The 17,439-nt window shown below is 59.2% G+C and overlaps 1 protein-coding gene and 1 non-coding gene across 5 annotated transcripts in view; both read left to right on the plus strand.

Annotated features, from left to right (window-relative positions):
• The first annotated feature begins 259 nt into the window (after nt 1-259).
• The window catches only part of ZC3H3 (zinc finger CCCH-type containing 3), a 93,676-nt gene continuing 76,496 nt past the window's right edge, over nt 260-17,439 (plus strand). For all 4 annotated transcript variants that reach the window (XR_004735497.3, XR_013527983.1, XM_035277436.3 and 1 more), the window contains exons 1-3: nt 260-329; nt 2,735-4,052; nt 5,678-5,874. Coding sequence is in view for 2 of the 4 variants with exons in the window: in XM_035277436.3 (XP_035133327.2) it covers nt 284-329; nt 2,735-4,052; nt 5,678-5,874 (1,561 nt within the window). In the remaining 2 variants the exon portion in view is untranslated. The remainder of the gene's footprint in view (nt 330-2,734; nt 4,053-5,677; nt 5,875-17,439) is intronic.
• LOC118148751 (U4 spliceosomal RNA) lies at nt 8,311-8,448 on the plus strand. Its single transcript, XR_004735653.1, has one exon. It is a non-coding gene; the product is annotated as a U4 spliceosomal RNA (small nuclear RNA).

Genomic DNA, 17,439 nt, shown 5'->3' on the forward strand with positions numbered 1-17,439 from the left:
TAGCCGGACGGCCCCCCACAGCAGGAGCCGCCACTTCCCAGCCACGACCGGGCCACTTCCGGGCGCTCACTAGTGACGTCCCGCCTTCTCTGCTTGTGTGCGGCTCCGCCTCCCCGCTGCCACTGCCAGGGCGACGGCGGGTCGTAGGCGGCCGGCCGACATCCGGGCCCGCTCCCCGCGGCTCCGCCCCGGCCCGCTCCGCTCCGCCTCGCCCCGCCCGCGGGGAAACGGTCGCGTAGCGATGACGTCGCGGGGGCCTGGCCGGGCGTCGGGGACTCAGGAGATGGAGGAAAAGGAGATATTACGGCGGCAGATCCGCCTCCTGCAGGGTAGGTCCTACCGGGGCCGGGACGCGAGTCCCCTTCTTTCCCCCTCACCTCGCGGCGGGTCCCCAGCCCCCCTCGTCGGAGGGTCGCCCTCCGCCCGCGGGTTCCGAGTGTCGGCTGGGGTGGGGGACGGTAGGGTCTGTCAGGACTTGCGGGCCGGCCCGGGGCCCGGGGCCCGGGGCGCGGGTCAGTCCCCTGCTCCAGCTTTGTCGAGGGAGGGGTGCTGGCCCTGCGGCGGCTGCGGAAGGTGGAGGCGGGGCCGTCGCTTAGTAACCCGCGGGAGGCGGCGGCCCACCCACCCCCCTGAGCTCTTGGGTTCCCAGGTTCCCCCCCTCTCTCCCCGCGCCCTCCTGCGGAGCTGGGACTGGTTCCTGGCTCACTGCGGCAGAGCAGGCTCGGGGCGCACGCAGGTTCCTTCCTTGACGCCCATTTTTATTTGTTTGTTTGTTTTTTAGAGACAGAGGCTTGCTCTGTCGCCCAGGCTGGAGTGCAGTGGCGCGATCTCGGCTCACTCTAACCTCCGCCTCCCAGTTCAAGCGATTCTCCTGCCTCAGCCTCCCCAGTAGCTGGGACTACAGGCATGCGCCACCACGCCCAGCTAATTTTTGTATTTTTAGTAGAGACGGGGTGAAATATTGGCCAGTGTGGTCTCTACCTCCTGACCGCAGGTGATCCATTCGCCCTGGCCTCCCAGAGTGTTGGGATTACAGGCGTGAGCCACCATGCCTGGCCTCAACTCCTGTTTTGATGGCCCTTTTCTCCGTGCGGTCACATTCCCCTTGGTATTCCAGGCGCAGACTCAACAGGCTTCAGCTTCCACACTTAAACATTAAAAAACCCAAATTGGTCTTTCCAAACTTAAACAAAATAAAACAAACAAACAAAAATCATGGCCAGACTCAGTGGCCCATGCCTGTAATCCCAGCACTTTGAGAGGCCATGGCAGGAGGATGGCTTGAGCCCAGGAGTTCCAGACCTTCCTGGGCAACCTGGCGAGACCCTGTCTCTACAGAAAAATGTTAAAAAATGAGATGGGCGTGGTGGCTCACGCCTGTAGTGCCAGCTACTCAGAGGCTGAGGTGGAAGGTTCGCTTGTGCCTGGGAGGTCCTGGCTGCAGTGAGCTGCGTTTGGGCCTCTGCTCTCTAGCCTGGGCAGCAGTGAAGTCCGTCTCAAATAAAAAGCCAAAACCAACCAAACAAACAAAAACTAATAAAATGAAAAGGAAAAATCCTTTTTGGTTTTATTCTCACAAAGGAAAGACTTAAGGATTGGGAAAGCGTGTGTGGAGGAGAGGCCAGGTGGGCCGCCTCCCACTTGGGGCCACTTCTCAGGCTCCCATTTCACCTGCTCTTGGGTGTCACCAGGTCTGGACATGGCTTTCTGTGCCCTTGGGGGCAGGGGCTGTGGCAGGGGAGTCTGGCTGTTGCTGGTTTGCTGGGTGAGTCGGAGCACCCCAGGCTGCTGCTGTCCTTGCCTGTGTTCCTGGCCCTTCTACTATCCAGGGACTTAACTGTGGTTGTGTCAGTTCATTGCAGTAGAACTCCAGCCCATTGCTCTCTCCTCTTCTGCAGGGAGGACTGTGACATCTGATAGGGCAGTGGTCTATGCTTCTAGTACTCTTGTTTTCTTTTTTTGAGATGGGTCTTGCTCTGTCACCCAGGCTGGAGTGCAGTGGCATGATCTCGGCTCACTGCAATCTCTGCTTCCCAGGTTCAAGCAGTTCTCTGCCTCAACCTCCCGAGTAGCTGGGATTACAGGCACACGCCATCATGCCCAGCTAATTTTTGTATTTTTATAAAGACAGGGTTTCACCATCTTGGCCAGGCTGGTCTTGAACTCCTGACCTCGTGATCTGCCCGCCTCGGCCTCCCAAAGTGCTGGGATGACAGGCGTGAGCCACTGAGCCTGGTAGTATTCTTGTTTCCTTTTGTCAGGCATGGAGTCCTCAGGAGTGCCAGTTCTGTTACACTCAGTGGAGTGCCCCCTTTCCATCTGTGGGCAAGCCAGAGGGCCTGTGCCGTCAATTTGTCTCCTCTGATCCAAATAATACAGAGGGGATCACTGCTGTTCTCTTCATACTGAGTGATACTTCTCATCAAAGGATTGTGGACCCAGTAGACCAGCAAATAGGGGTTGTTTTACCACGTGGTTCATTTTTGTGTTAAGCAGGCAAAACTAGGATTGAAGTGGAGCTGATGGAGAAAAGGCTCATGGAAGCGACAAGCCCATATGACGTGGGCTGAGTTGTCAGTGAGTCCCAGGCACTGGGGGCTGTCCCTCCTGAAACTGGCAGGGGCTCAGATGTGAGATGGGGTCTGGGGGTGTCTTGCCATTGATGCCCTTCGGGAGTGGTCATGACTGTTGCGTTACCCTCTGGCTAGCTGAGCCTGTGGTTCTGTCTTCTCAGGTCTCATCGATGACTACAAAACCCTCCACGGCAATGCCCCAGCCCCAGGCACACCAGTAGCTTCCCAGTGGCAGCCACCCACTTATCACAGTGGCAGGGCGTTCAGTGCCCGTTACCCTCGTCCAAGCCGGAGAGGCTACTCCTCACACCATGGGACTTCGTGGCGCAAGAAATACTCCCTAGTGAATTGGCCTCCGGGACCCTCAGACCCACCTGGCGACCATGCTGTGCAGCCATTGCACGGGGCTAGGGGTGGCCAGGCTCCTGACCCACGGCAGCATGTCCTTGAGAGACAGGTCCCGCTCAGTCAAGGTCAGAACATGGTCATCAAAATTAAACCACCATCAAAGTCTGGCTCTGCCAAGGCTTTAGGGGCCCAGCGGGCCTCTTTGGAAGAATATGAGGACACCCCCTGGAAGGACCAAAGGCCCCAGGAAGGTGAAGGTGAGCCCCCTGGGGGACAGCTGCAGCCCTCAAGACCAGCAAGAGCCAGGGGCACCTGCAGTGTGGAAGATCCTCTTCTGGTCTGCCAGAAGGAGCCTGGTAAGCCCAGGGTGGTGAAGTCTGTGGGTAATGTAGGCGATAGCCCCCTGGAGCCCTGCCGGACTGTCAGTGAGAGTGTGACTGCCGTCAAGGCCAGCTTCCCGTCCTCCACTCTGCCCCCACGCACTGGCACGGCCGTAGGCCGGAAGGTGGCTTCTCATTCTGTGGCCAGCTGTGCTACACAGTTCCTCGGGGATGGGAGAGTAGATGCTGGCCACGAACATCAGCCAGTTCTGTCTGGCTCAGTGGTGGGCCCAGGCAGACCAGCCTCAGGATCCAGGCAGGCCCGGGAGGCCTCGCCGCTTGTGTCCTTTCGAACTAACAAGTTCCGGAAAAACAACTACAAATGGGTGGCCACCTCCGCGAAGAGTCCTCGGGCTGCTCGGAGGGCGCTCAGTCCCAGACTGGCTGCGGAGAATGTGTGCAAGGCTGCAGCTGGCACGGCAGGCAAGGTGGAGAAGCCACAACTCAGAGCCGACCCAGAGCTCAAGCCCAGGAAGCCAGCCACGTCCTCCCAGCCAGGGTCTGCCCCCAGCAAGTACAAGTGGAAGGCATCCAGCCCCTCTGCCTCCTCCTCTTCCTCCTTCCGTTGGCGTTCGGAGGCCGGCAGCAAGGAACATGCCTCCCAGCTCTCCCCAGTCCTGTCTAGGTCCCCGTCGGGGGACAGACCAACGGTAGGACCCAGTGGCTTGAAGCCTCTCTCTGGGGAGACCTCACTCTCAGCTTACAAAGTGAAGAGCCGCACCAAGATCATCCGGAGGCGGGGCAGTACAAGGTGGGCATCTCAGTCGGCTGTGGTGGAGTGTGAGGGGCTGTGAGGAGGGTTTCTTGGCACTCCAGGTGCATCCGCTGAGCTCGGAGCTTCGCCTGCGGTCAGGTTCACGTTTCCAGCAAGGAATGAGGCACGGAGTGCTACTATCTGCCAGAGCTTGTGGGTCAGGCTCTGGGTGGTTTGGGGGCTTGCCTAGGGCCTGGCACAGACTGGGGAGGGTGGGTGTCCCTCCCTCATGGTGCTGGCAAGCCTGTCCTTTCTCCTGCCGGTGAGAGATGAGAAGGTTGCTGGGGGCAGCTTCTGTTCCAGTTGCCCAGGGTTCACAGATGGAAGGCTTTGTGCCAGGCCAGGCGCAGGGGGAACAGCCCCTAGGGACCAGACCAGGGTCCCTGTGTCCCAGGGGGTGAGACAGTGAAAGCAGTGTGTCTGCCCCTGGCCTGGAGCTGCTGGCCACAGGTCTGTGCTGGAAGGTGGATTGGCGCACTGGATCCTGCCAGGGGTGCCTGGTTTTTCCTGCATGCCCTGAGTCTAGGACTTGGGCTCCAGGAGGCCTGACCTTTGCGGGCCCCCAGGCTGAGGGCTGCTCCTGCCGGGCTCAGTGGGCGGGGCTGGTAGGCGGGGCTGAGTGGGCGGGGCTGGGGGGGGCTGGTAGGCGGGGCTGAGTGGGCGGGGATGGGGGCTGGTGGGCGGGGCTGAGTGGGCGGGGCTGGGGGGGCTGGTAGGCGGCAGCCTCCTTGGGTTTTCCTGGCTTTGGGCTCCGTGGCCTCCCTCGCAGAGTGCGGAGGCCACAGCTGGCCTTTGGCTCCAGGGTGGGCAGATGGGTGTTAGGTCCTAGCCCCTTGGCCAAGCAGCTGGGCAGAGTTACTCCCTTGCTTGGCACATATCCGTCCTGGCCTTCCACCCTTGCGGACTTGGGATGAGACTCAGAAATGGTGTCATGGCACAGTGCTTGGTCTGGACTCAGGGACTCCCATCAGGTCGGCAGCTGAGGTGGTGGCTGCACCTTCTGGGCAGAGGGCAGAGGTCCTACCCTCATCGTCAGACACGGAGGCACCTCCTTGCTGTGAACCCCTGCTGTCTGGCCTAGGTTGCTGGCTCCTGTAGCTCATTCTCTCTGGCCCTGGTCCCTCAGACAGGCACTGTCTTGAGGCTCTGAGGTGCCCAGATCCTGCTCCCGGCAGCTCTGCTGTAAACCATGCTGGTGGCTCTCTCTGTCCAGGAATTGTGGAGAGGGAGTGTAGAGAAGCTGCCCCCTTACCGAGGGGGCTCGGAAGGCCATGTGGAGCTGGCGGCCCGCTCTCCTTAGGGATGTCGGCGCCTCCCCTTGCCCCACACAGGGGCTTCTCTGGCCTGGGCCGATGGGGAGGAGGTGGCACGCAGGTGGGGATGGAGTACTGAGGTCCCTCTTCTCTCTGTGACAGCCTGTCCTAGCTTGGGAGTCATCTGGGCTTGTGGGTTCAAGCCCACCACCTCAGTCTGGCTGTGGAGGGTGGGCTGAGCTGCTGTTGGGGGAGGCCTGGCCCTGACCTTTGGGGACTGCTCCCATGCCTCTTGAGTCCTGGTGAGGAAGGGTGAGTGGGCAGAGCCCCCAGGGCCTGTTAAGAGCTGCCTGCATTGTGTTTCCACAGCCTTCCTGGAGACAAGAAAAGCAGCCCCTCACTTGCCACCACCACCAAGAGCCACCTCAGCGTCCGGCGGAGACAGGCCCTCCGGGGGAAGAGCAGCCCTGTCCTGAAGAAGACCCCTAACAAGGGCCTGGTACAGGTCACCACACACCGGCTGTGCCGCCTGCCCGTGAGCCGGGCCCACCTCCCCACCAAGGAAGGTACGATGGGGGCAGTGGCGCTGGGTGCTGGGGCTGGGTACGCCTGCACTGGCTCTGCCGGCCTGTTGGGAGCCATGGGCACCTTCCCTGTCTCATGCTGTTAGAGGCCCTGGCCAGGAGGGCACTGCCTGGCAGACAGTGGGTGGTGGGCTGGCGGGTGGAGGAGAGGGCCTGGGTGCTGTGCCCTGTGGTCCGGGTGTGGGATGTGCTGTTGGACAGGCGCTGTGGCCTTTTCCATATGTCCCTTGGTGTGTACCCAGCTCTGTCCCTCCTGAGGGAGGAGAGGGTGGCTGCCGAACCCTGAGGCGGGGTGAAGCCCTTGCTCGTGCTGTGCTGGGCACCCCCAGGCCTCTGGGTCCTCCAGGGCCCTTCTGTGCTCTTCTGGCTGGGGCTGCAGATCCACCTGCCCTGCCCTTTCCTTTCTGAGTGTCACATGGTGCTGTTTTTTTCTTCTTGAGACAGAATCTTGCTCTCGCCAGGCTTAGCTCACTGCAACCTCCAGCTCCTGGGTTCAAGTCATTCTCCTGCCTCAGTCTCCTGAGTAGCTGGGACTATAGGCTTGCACCACCAACCCGGGATAATTTTTGTATTTTTAGTAGAGACAGGGTTTCACCATGTTGGCCAGGCTGGTGTTTATCTTTTAACCTCGTGATCTTCCCACCTTGGCCTCCCAAAGTGCTGGGGTTACAGGTGTGAGCCCCAGTGCCTGGCTCATGTGAATTTTCTGAGTGGCCTGACAGAGCCGGTCTGGTCTCTTGCCATATCACTAATAGTGTACCTGGTCCCGTCTGAGCCCCTGTGGTGGCCTGGGAAGGCCCTGGTCTGCAGGTTGTGGGGCATAGCCCTTTTGAGGTTGACCCTACCTGCACTGTGGTGGTGGTGCCAGGACATACTGGGGGTGCGGCCTCCAGGTGGGCACAAGCTTGGAGGGTCTGGAGCCTTTGGATGTGGCACCCCCCAGACACTGTGGGGGTCAACGTGGAGCCATGTGCACCTGGTCCTGTGCAGCTCTGTGGTTCCCCAGGGCATGTTAGGGCAGTAGCTTCCCAAGTTTGTATTTGTGACATCTGGGGAAGGTGGGCATTGGGGATTGAGCAGGCTCTGACCTGGACACGCTGACTGGGAACTGGGGCTCAGAACCAGCCAAGGCTGGGAGTGGTTTCTCATGCCTATAATCCCATCTCTTTGGGGGGCCAAAGTGGGAGGATCACTTGAGGCCAGGAGTTCAAGACCAGCTTGGCCAATGTGACAAAACCCTGTCTCTGGCCAGACATGCTGGCTATGCCTATAATCCCAGCACTTTGGGAGTTCGAGGCAGGCGGATCATGAGGTAAAAAATTGAGACCATCCTGGCCAACATGGTGAAACCCCGCCTCTACTATAAATACAAACATTAGCTGGGCGTGGTGGCACGTGCCTGTAGTCCCAGCTACTTGGGAGGCTGAGGCAGGAGAACTGCTTGAACCCAGGAGGCAGAGGTTGCAGTGAACCAAGATTGCACCACTGCACTTCAGCCTGGTGACAGAGTGAGACTCCATCTCAATAATAAATAAATAAATAAAAAACCCATCTCTATCAAAAATACAAAAATTGGCCAGCCATGGCAGCACACACCTGTAATCTCAGCTACTGGGGAGGCTGAGGCACAAGAGCTGCTTGAGTCTGGGAGGTTGCAGTGAGCCGAGATTGCACCACTGCACTCCAGCCTGGGCGACAGAACGAGACTCTGTCTTGAAAAAAAAGAAACCCAGCCAAGGGTACTATCTAGGGAGGCATCAGAAGGCTCAGGAAGGAGTGGGGCCTGGGCAGAGCCAAGAGCTGTGTGGGGGCTGCCACGGGAGGGCAGGGCGTGGGGTCCCAGAGGGAGGGCTGAATGGGGTGATGCAGCGGGGAGGGGTGCTGCAGAGGAGGAAGTGAGGCTGGGGAGGTGCTGGTTGGCTGTCCCCATTAGGTGACACCTGCTGCATGCCAGGACACATGTGAATTTCATCCTGGTGATAGGGAGCAAGCAGAGACCCACGGGTTCCCTGGTGGCTGCAGTGAGGTGGCCAGAAGGGCCTTAGGTCTGGAAGTGGACACTGGGCGGTACCCCCTCACTTGGGGAGGCAGGGTTGAGGAGGCCTCCAGCGCTCTCCCAGGCTGGAGTACAGTGGTACAATCACGGCTCACTACAGACACCCTGGCCATGCCTCACCCTCCTGGGCTCACGTGAGCCTGCTGAGTAGCTGGTGCATGTCGCTATGCCTGGCTTGTTTTTAATTTTTTGTAGGGACAGGGTCTTGCTAGGTTGCAGCACGTAGTCCTAGGCTGGGCAACATAGCAAGAGCCTGTCTTGAATTCCTGGGCTCAAGTGATCCTTCTGCCTTAGTCTCTTGAAGTGCTGGGATTACAGATGTGAGCCACTGGGCCCAGCCACACTCATAAAGACCAACAGGAAGCTTTGCGCAGGGACAGCGTTGTAGCCTGTGAGGGTTATCCGAGGCGCGATTATTGCTAATTGAAAACTCCCAATACCCTACCATGATGACTTGAAGTATAGTCGGCCCTGGCAATTTTTGCCAGTCTCTATGGAGGCTGAATCTGTTATTTATTTTTTGAGACGGAGTTTCGCTCTTGTTGCCCAGGTTGGAGTGCAATGGCACGATCTCGGCTCACCGCAACCTCCGCCTCCTGGGTTCAGGCAATTCTCCTGCCTCAGCCTCCCGAGTAGCTGGGATTACAGGCACGCGCCACCGTGCCCAGCTAATTTTTTGTATTTTTAGTAGAGACAGGGTTTCACTATGTTGACCAGGATGGTCTTGATCTCTTGACCTTGTGATCCACCTGCCTCAGCCTCCCATGGAGACTGAATTTAAAAAAAAACGAAAAAATAAAAAAAGACCAACATGAGGCTGGGCGTGGTGGCTCATGCCTGTAATTCCAGCACATGGGGAGGCCGAGGTGGGTGGATCATGTGAGGTCAGGAGTTTAAGACCAGCCTTGGCAACATGGAGAAACCCTGTCTCTACTAAAAATACAAAAATTAGCCAGGTGTCCTGGCGAGCGCCTGTAATCCTGGAACTTGGGAGGCTGAGGCAGGGGAATTGCTTGAATCCAGGAGACAGAGGTTTCAGTGAGCCGAGATCGCGCCATTGCACTTCAGCCTGGGTGACAGAGTAAGTATCCGTCTCAAAGAAAAAGAAAAAAGACCAGCATGATGACTGCATGGAGTGAGAGGAGAGGGTCCTGTGTGAGGAAGGGCTGGGGAGGCGTCTCACTCACTTGACCACCAGTGACTCATCTGGCAGGCGTGGTTGAGCCACTGTGCCCGGCAGCCTGCTGGCTCCTGGGGTCACTGCGTGAAGGTGCGGAGAAGATGAGGCTGGAGACGCTTTACAGTGGTGGAGACAGGCACTCACCAGAATGCTTGTACATTGGCCAGAAAGGTGCTTCCAGGTGGAAAATGCCTTCTGAGGAACAGGCAGGGGCATACCATTGGGCAAGCTGCAGAGAGGTGCTCTCCGATGGGAGGGCTTCTCTCAGGAGGTGACCTGAGCAGAGAGGAGGGAACAGGGCTCAGTTCTGCAGGCGGACATGGAGGTGGGAACGAACTTAACTGTTTTCCAGGAGCACAGGGAGGCTGTGGGGCCAGTTCACTGTCTAAGAGTGTGGCTTGGAGGGGATGGAGCCAGCGGGGCAGAGGACCAGGGCCCAGGCAAGGGTCTTGTAGGCCGCAGGAGGGAAAGGGGCTGGTTCTGGTTACTTGGGAATCTGGAGAGGTGCAGGGGAGGACCCTGGGAGGGGAGGATCCAGGGTCCCAGGGTGTCTGGCCTGAGTGGGCAGTGAGTCAGGAGGGCCTGTGTGTAAGGCTGTGGACACCAGGCCGAGGAGCAGAGCCTACAAGCTCTCAAGCAGGCAGGGAGCGCGTGGAGGTGAGAGGCCAAGCCTGGCCACTTCCCTTGGTGTGGCCACTCAGGTAGCTGGCTGCAGGGGAGATGGGTATGGCCAGGGCATCTGCTGAGGAGATGGGAGGCCGGGGCCCGGGTAGTGGGTGCGTGGGTCCCTCAGGTACCCTCCTGCAAGGCCCACCATCTCCATCCCTGCCTGCCTAAGAACTGAGGTCTGCCTATCCTCAGCCCTGGCCAGGTGGGCTCCTGGACAGGGCCCAGCTTTGTTTTGTTTAATGCTGCAGTGTCTGGAGAGCCAGGGAGCTCTTCCCGGACCCTCTCTCAGCCCTCATGGGTGGCAAAGGCCTCCATCAGCTGGGGCGTTGCTGGATGCTGCTGTTGTATGGGCTGTGGATGGGGCCAGCAGGTGGGGCTGCTCCTTCATTTGGCTGCTTGCAGTTTTCTCTTTCCCCGTTTTCTGCCCAGCAGAAGCTCAGTTCCAGCTCCACCTTTCCTCTTAAGGAGACTGCAGTGTCCCAGTGTCCAGCGGGGACTGCCCTGTGGGGTCCTGCACTAGGGACGGGGCTTCTGGAGGCTTCCAGGCAGCCCTGCTGTGCTGCCAGTGGCCAGCAGAGGGCGCGCTTGCCCCGCTATCCCCCCCATCCGCCCTTTTTTGGTAATTGATTGACTGATTTCCCCTTTATGTGAGAGAAAGCAGATATCAAGTAATTTGCAGTAATAACCTGCTAATGCCGGGCCAGTATCGAAACTCCCCTGTTCATTTCAAGTGGCAGATAAAACGCTAATACATAATTATCCTTGCAAATTGGATTATTTTAAATAACCAAAAGGCTACAGCCAGGAGAAAGCGATCCCATCTCCCCTGAGTTACTATTGCAGCGTAATTGCCACGTTCAATCAATTTCCCTGGCATTAGAAATTCCATCACAATCAACATTAAGCTTTATTCATTGTGATGGCTAAGAGCCGGGCCATTTCTTCTCTTTTTCTTAACTGGCAAAATTAATCAGGGAAAAGATTTTAAACATTTACCCGTGCGAAAGAGGTCAGCCCTGCCACTATATTGCTCAGCAGATAAGGGGGCTAATAAAAAGAAAATTGAATTACTAATGATCACCAAGAACAGAGTATATAAAACCTGGCAATCGCCAGTTCAGGAAAAGGGAGAATCAATTTTCTCAGGACAAGGTGCGTTCATTTTTTATTTTGGCGCATATGATCAGCAGTTTAATTTGAGAGGCATAAACAGGAGGGAACAGTTAGGGAATAATGAGCCTGGAGGTGTAAAGTGCCGCAGGATCTATGCTGTACACAATTTATTTGGCACAACAGATAATCGCTTTAATTGAATTCAAAAGTGCCTTGTTCAGCAGCAGTGTGGCTGCTTACGCCTGCGGACTGAGGCTGTTAGGAAGGTTCCAGCCTGACTCTTCGGTGCCTCTCCTCCCCTCCCCGCCTCCCCGGCCCTCAGAGTCCTCTGGGCCTGGAGTCAGACCTCGGCTGGCTGCGGGCAGGAGATTCTGGGGGTTTGTCCCTCTGCTATCCGTGTGCCCCTTGCCTTCTGTTTATTCCTTCCCTTTTCTCCTGGGGATGGGTCTGTGGGCAGCCGCGGAATGAGGACATGAGACACTGGCCAGGCATGGAGGCTCATGCCTGGAATCCCAACCCTTTGGGAGGCTGAGGCGGATGATTGCTTGAACCCAGGGGCTCAAGAGCCTGGGCAACATGGCAGAACCCCATCTCTGCAAAAAACACAAGAATTAGCCAGATGTGGTGGCACATGCCTGTAGTCCCAGCTACTCAGGAAGCTGAGGTTAGAAGATTGCTTAGGTCTGAGAGTTCTAGGGTATAGTGAGCTGTGACTGTCACCACTGCACCCCAGTCTGCGTGACAGAATGAGATCCAGCGTGGGCGATGTGGGGCCAGCTTCGTGGTGCGTCCTCCTGGGGCCCATCGCTGTGCTCGGCCACCGTGAGATGACAGGCATGGTGCCCTAAGCCTGGCTGGCCTATACAGAGGGTGCTGACCAGGCTGTACACTCCGGGCCAGGCCAGCTCTCCCACCCACCACCCCGCGCCCAGGCTGGGGAGCTTCTTGGTGGCAGGAGGTGATGGGACTCCTGCCAGCCACATGGAAACATCTGCTGTTTAATGCCAATGAAAAGTTGTGGCAGGTGGGTGGCCCGTGGTGTCATCATCTGCTAGGATGGGAGGGCCCTCTGCTTCATTCACCTGGGATGGCGGACACATGCCGGTGGCCTGCCCCCTTCCCTTATGGTCTGGGATGAGCCTTGGGCCCTGCCTGGGAAGTGGCCACCTTTCCAGACTCATCACCAGCATGCTGGGTGAGCGTGTGGGCCTGGCAGGGCCTGGGCACACCTGTGGTGGACAGAAAGGGCCCAGCTTGCAGAGTGGACTCATGTGGACAACCAGGCTGACCCCAGGCTTTGACAGGAGCCAGGCCAGGCATCTGCCTCTGGCCCAGAGCTTGGTGGACACATGAGGGGCATTTCCTACCCGTCCCTCAGTCTGCTGTTCCGGCCCCAGGGTTTGGAGGAACTGCTGTCAGCACTCCCAGAGGAGAAGCAGAGTCTCCACTCACACCAGGTCACTGGCAGCAAGACAGGCCTGGGTCTTGGATTCCTCTGGCTGGTGTTACCAGGTTCCGGGGCTGCCCTGCCTGGGTTAGTCTACTGGGGCCCAGATGCCCGTTCCTCATAAGCACGGATGTTTATGAGTCCTAGTTTCTCTGAGAAAGTGCCTAGGGAGACCCTGTGTGAGCTGTCGGCCCTCAGCCCCTCCCTGCTACTAGGTCATGGCCTCCCCCAGTCCCAGCCCAGGACCCAGAGTGGGACTTGAGGAGCTGGGGTTCCTTGATCACATGGCGCTCCCTGGATACTGGGTCTAACACTCTTGCCCTGGCAAAGCCAAAGGCAGCCTCCCCAGGGCCCTGGCCGCCCACCCAGTCCTGTGTGGGGTCTCCCCACTGTGGTGGGACAGTTCCTGGACTGCTGCCTCCTGGCTGATGGGTCTCGGAAGGGTCTGCCTTGGCGACTGTTCAGAGAGCTGTGACCCCTCTGAGTCCTCAGTGGTCCCTAGGGCCCTCCCTGTGTCATTGGGTCCTCCCCAGGTACATGGCTCTTTTCTGTGTTGGCTCCCAGTACCTTGGGGAGGGGGTGGTTTGCCAGGCAGCCCTGGTGTCAGAGGCTTGGCTGGATTCTGCACCCGGCCCATGCTGTGGCTTTGCACTGTTTGGCCACGGATACTTTGGGGATGTCACTGAGCAGGCACCTGCTTGGGAGTGTGATGGCCCCTCTGCTCCTCTGTCCCCAGCGGCTTCTCCCAGTGGCCACCACAGCCTGTGGATTCCGGTGCGTGGGAAAAACCCAACTGACCCTGCCCCTTCTCGAAGGCCCTGCCTAGCTCCAACCAGGGCCACCCTCTGGCCAGGCCCTTCCCCATCCGTAGGTGTGCGCAGTTTGCTCCCCTCATTCAGGGATCTGTGAGGTGGGCCACGGTCTGCCTTCCCAGGCCAGCTCCTCGCTCCGCCACCAGGGGCATTCCTTCCTCCTGCCTGTTTCCGATTACAGGAATTGCTGTGTATTGTCCATCCTGCCTGTTAGGAAGGCTCTTTGGGGAGCACCCTGGCTACCCTGTGTGCAGGACAGTCACCACACTCAGTGGGCAACTGAGGGGTGAGGGCCTGGCCGAGGCTGCCCACCAGGAGGAAAAGTCACAGGGCTCCCTGCCCAGAGACTGTCCTGCCCCTTTGAGACACGCAGGCTGCTGGAGGTCGGCAGCAGCACTCAGAGACCCAATGAGCGAGCCCCAAGTCTGGTGCTTGTGGCCTCGATCTTTGCTGGGTGCCAGGAGGAGGGTTATGAGCCCCCAGGCATGGTGCACGCATGGCCTGGTGGGAGACTTTGGGTCCCATCTGTCTGTTTTCCTTGCTGGTGCTCAATTCCGTATCTGCGAATGGGGTCGAGAGTTGTTGCTGTGGGACTGAGTGGTGCCTTCAGGTGCTATCCCCGGCGTGCTGTTCCTGCTGGGCTGTGCTGGCAGCCGGCATTGGCCACCTGGGAGGCTCTGCCTGGCGTCTCTGGGGTCACCATCATTTGCTGTGTGCAGCTGGGCTGTTTGATTTTACTCTGGTGAACCCTGTGAAAGGGCATGAGAGCAGTTACATATGGAGTCTTGCTTTCATAAGGAAAAAAGAAAATGCTGAATTAGGCTTCAGGAAAGGCAGCCACAGCGATCCTTGAATGTTGCATAAATTATCAGCCATGCTGGAGGCCTCCACGGAACTGGTGTGGGATCGAGTGTGTGCTGCGGTGGTGCTGCACTGGTCTGTGGGCGCAGAGCTGAAGACCTGGGCTGCCTGGTCAGGGTGGCATTCTCAGGAGAGCCAGAACTCACGCTGCTGCAGGTCCCTGGGTCCCCAGGCTGGGACAGCATGGTCTGCTCCTTTTGTTGAATGGATTGTCCCTCTCCTCCCAGCCCAGGGCTGGCACATCCCCCAATCACGTGTCCTGGCAGACTTTGAGGTGAGTGCAGGACACCTGCCCGAGAGCCCGGGCGGGTCCCTCTCACCCTGGCGGCCTCTCTCAGGAGCCCACCGGGCAGTAGGCACTGGGGTTCAGGACACAGGCTCTGCTGCCACCTGTGTTGGGGCTGCATGAGCCCCGCCACCTGCCGACCCTCACCTGGCAGCCAGGGGCACGCTGCCAAGTGCTCAGGTGGCTGGGGCCCATGGCCCATGGCTGTCCCCATGGCCATGTCTGCTGGCCTGGTCCTCCTCGCACTCTGCCCGCCTGTGCTCCTCTGTGGGCGGCCTCTCAGGGGTCTGTCTCCAGCATGGCCAGTGTGCCCACCCCCCTGCTTGCCTCCTGGCAGTGTCTTTTCACCAGCGTTCGATTCTCCCACCTGGGGAACGGGGGATATGGCTCTGCCAGCCTCAGCCGGCCTTCTGTTGAGGGGATGGGGAGGAGTGTGGCTCTGGGTGCTAAGGCGGCCTCCTGCTGGGGATGAATGCGGCCTGCGCCTTCTGGGATTTGGCCCCATCTCTGCAGAGGGTCAGGTTGTTGCTGGGCCCCCGTCTAGGCTCCTGCTAGGGCTGTAGCATCCTGCGCCCCATCTGCTGCCTATAAGTGGCCCCTGCCAGCCTCCTCTGTCTCTCCAACTTGAACCTTGCCTGAGGGCACTGCTGTGGCACCGCTGGGTGGTGGCAGTGCTGGGTGTGGTCAGAGTCCACGTGGACTTGGGCATCGGCTGGGACCCTCGTGATCTCCACTGGTTGTTCCCCCTGCACGAAGTTCAAATGCGTGTTGGGCGGGGTCCTGATGGGAAGGAAGTCCTGCTTCCCCGAGGGGTTTCCTGCTCAGCACCAGCAGGTCCGGGAGAGGAAGCAGCCTCAGCCCAGTGTCTCCTGTCCATGGGCACCTGGTCTTCCTGCCACTCATCCCCCAGAGCTGACCCTGCCCTTGCTCTGGTGTTATGCTGGGACTGTGGCTGGTGGGCCAGCCTGGCAAGGCCCTGACGGCACTGCTGCGGCTCTTGGTGGGAGGTGCTGGGCTCTTGCAGACAAAGAATGTCCAGCCAGGGTCTCTCCCACTGGACCCCACTGAAGTCAGTGCCCTCTGTGGCCCCATTGGGGCAGCAGCCTGCACCCTAGCGTGGGTTTCGGTGTGGCCCTGGGTGGACTTGAACTGTGGTGGCTGTGGGGGTTCTCTAGGCCCCCTACACCTTCAGTGGATGTACTAGCCCCCTGGGCTCTGGGCCAGCCACAGGCAAATGCCACTGAAGTGGGGCCAGTGCCAGGCGCAGGCAGATGGCAGGCTTGGGGTTGTGTGGCAGGTGTGGCATCCAGATGGGTGGGGAGGCCTCCTGGGAGGGTGGCGCATAGGCATTGCCCATCCCCCACCCTGGCCTGGCCGGTTCCCTGTCCTCCTGTCCCTTGGTACAGATCTGCTGCAGTGCATGGCCAGCTCTGGTCACTGCGTGTGTACTGGGTGGTGGAATCCCAGCTGGCCATCGAGCCGTGCTCCCTGTAGAAAGGCATGTGGGAAGGTGTAGCAGGAAGACCAGGGCTGTCTGTAGCACCCTTGATTGGAGCCCCCCTTTCCAGGACTGAGCCCCATGACTGTAGCCTCTGGTCCGTGTCCTCATGGGAGCAGGGCGACATGCAAGGAACCCCCTCACATGGGCCCCGGAGATGCTCCTCTCCCAGCTGAGACTTCCCCTTTCTGTGCCGTGGGGTCCCTTGGGTGCTCTGCCTTGGGGGGCACAGAGAGTCTAGTGTGTGGGTCCAGCTCTTCTGGAAAGGGCTGGGCCAAGTGTTCCTTTTCCACTGCTAGGGCTTCTAGACAGCCATGGGAATCCTGAAGAGGAGCCTGCGTCACCCGCCACCCCTCAGGGCCTCCTTTCTCATCCCTCACCCGTGGCTCTCCAAGGCTGTACTGATCCTGCTGTCAGGAGCCATCACTCAGCAGGAGGCTGGCACTGTCACCCGCTCCTGGAGGAGCCTCAGGCCAGGCAGAGCCCTGCTGTGAGGTGTCGCCCAGGCCAGGAGAAGCCAAGAAAGTGCCATGGCTGCATCTGGCCCAGCTGGAGATGCCCAGGCGTGACTCTGCATGGCCTGGGCCTTCTCAGGGCTGACAGAGTAGGTGGAATTTCAGAGGAAAGCTAATGCTAGAAACGGGGACTGCAAACTTGGCAGCTTTTGGGCATGAAGTGTCAAACTTGGCAGCTTTTGGGCACGAAGTGTCAAGTTCTCTGTTGGTTTGCTTGAGTGTCTGTTATGGAGCCCTGGTCTTAGAGATCAGCCCCAGGCCCCCAAGTTCCCTTCTGGTGCCTTTGACCCAGGGGCTGGCAACGATGTGCATCCAGGCCAGGGGCTGGTGTGGTCTGTGTCTGCTTCTGCTGCTGGCTGGTCTGCACAGTGTGGACACAGAGCATGGGCTTGGGGAGGCTGGAAGGTCCCCTGCTGTGGGGTCTTGTGGGCAGAAGCATCAACTGCCCTCCCTGTTCCTCTCGATCCTCTTCCTCCAGGGAGCTGAAGGCAGCCACCAGTGCAGGGAAGCCAGCAGTGCAGCGCAGCACTGCTCACCCTGCTTTGCTTCAGAGTCGCTGCCCAGGTGCAGGTGTCAGGTGTGTGCCTGGAGCTCACGGGCCAGTCTCCTCTCCCCGGGCCAGGGCCAGCTGCTATTGGTCCTTCCTTGACCCACCCTTGTGCAGCTTGCCTGCTGCTAGTGTGACGGGGTTGGGCTGGCTCTGGGGCTGCGTTCTCCTGCCCCAGCCAGGATTTCTTTGAGGCAGGCCAGCGGGCAGTGAACTCCGGGCCCCGCAGCTGGATGTCTGGCCAGTGTAGTCAGGCATGAAGCACTGAGGCTGCCCTGCACTTGTGGTGGCATGGCTCCTGGCAGAGCATGGCACGTCAGGGGCTCTGGGACTCTTAGCCTCGACCCCCTGGGGAGTTCTCCCCTAGGGCCTGGGATCATAGACTGGACTCAGTAGCTGTGGACTCTGGGACAGCATCCCCACCTGCGGCAATTGTGGGGAGGGCTGAGGAGTGGGCTCGGAGACCACCAGGGTCTGCTCTGTGCTGGCCATGTTGCTGCAGGGCCCGTCCCTGGTTTTGAACTCCTGACCTCAGGTAATCCTCCTGCCTCGGACTCTCAAAG

The sequence above is a fragment of the Callithrix jacchus genome, chromosome 16 (assembly GCF_049354715.1).
Source record: "Callithrix jacchus isolate 240 chromosome 16, calJac240_pri, whole genome shotgun sequence".
NCBI classification, from domain to species: domain Eukaryota; kingdom Metazoa; phylum Chordata; class Mammalia; order Primates; family Cebidae; genus Callithrix; species Callithrix jacchus.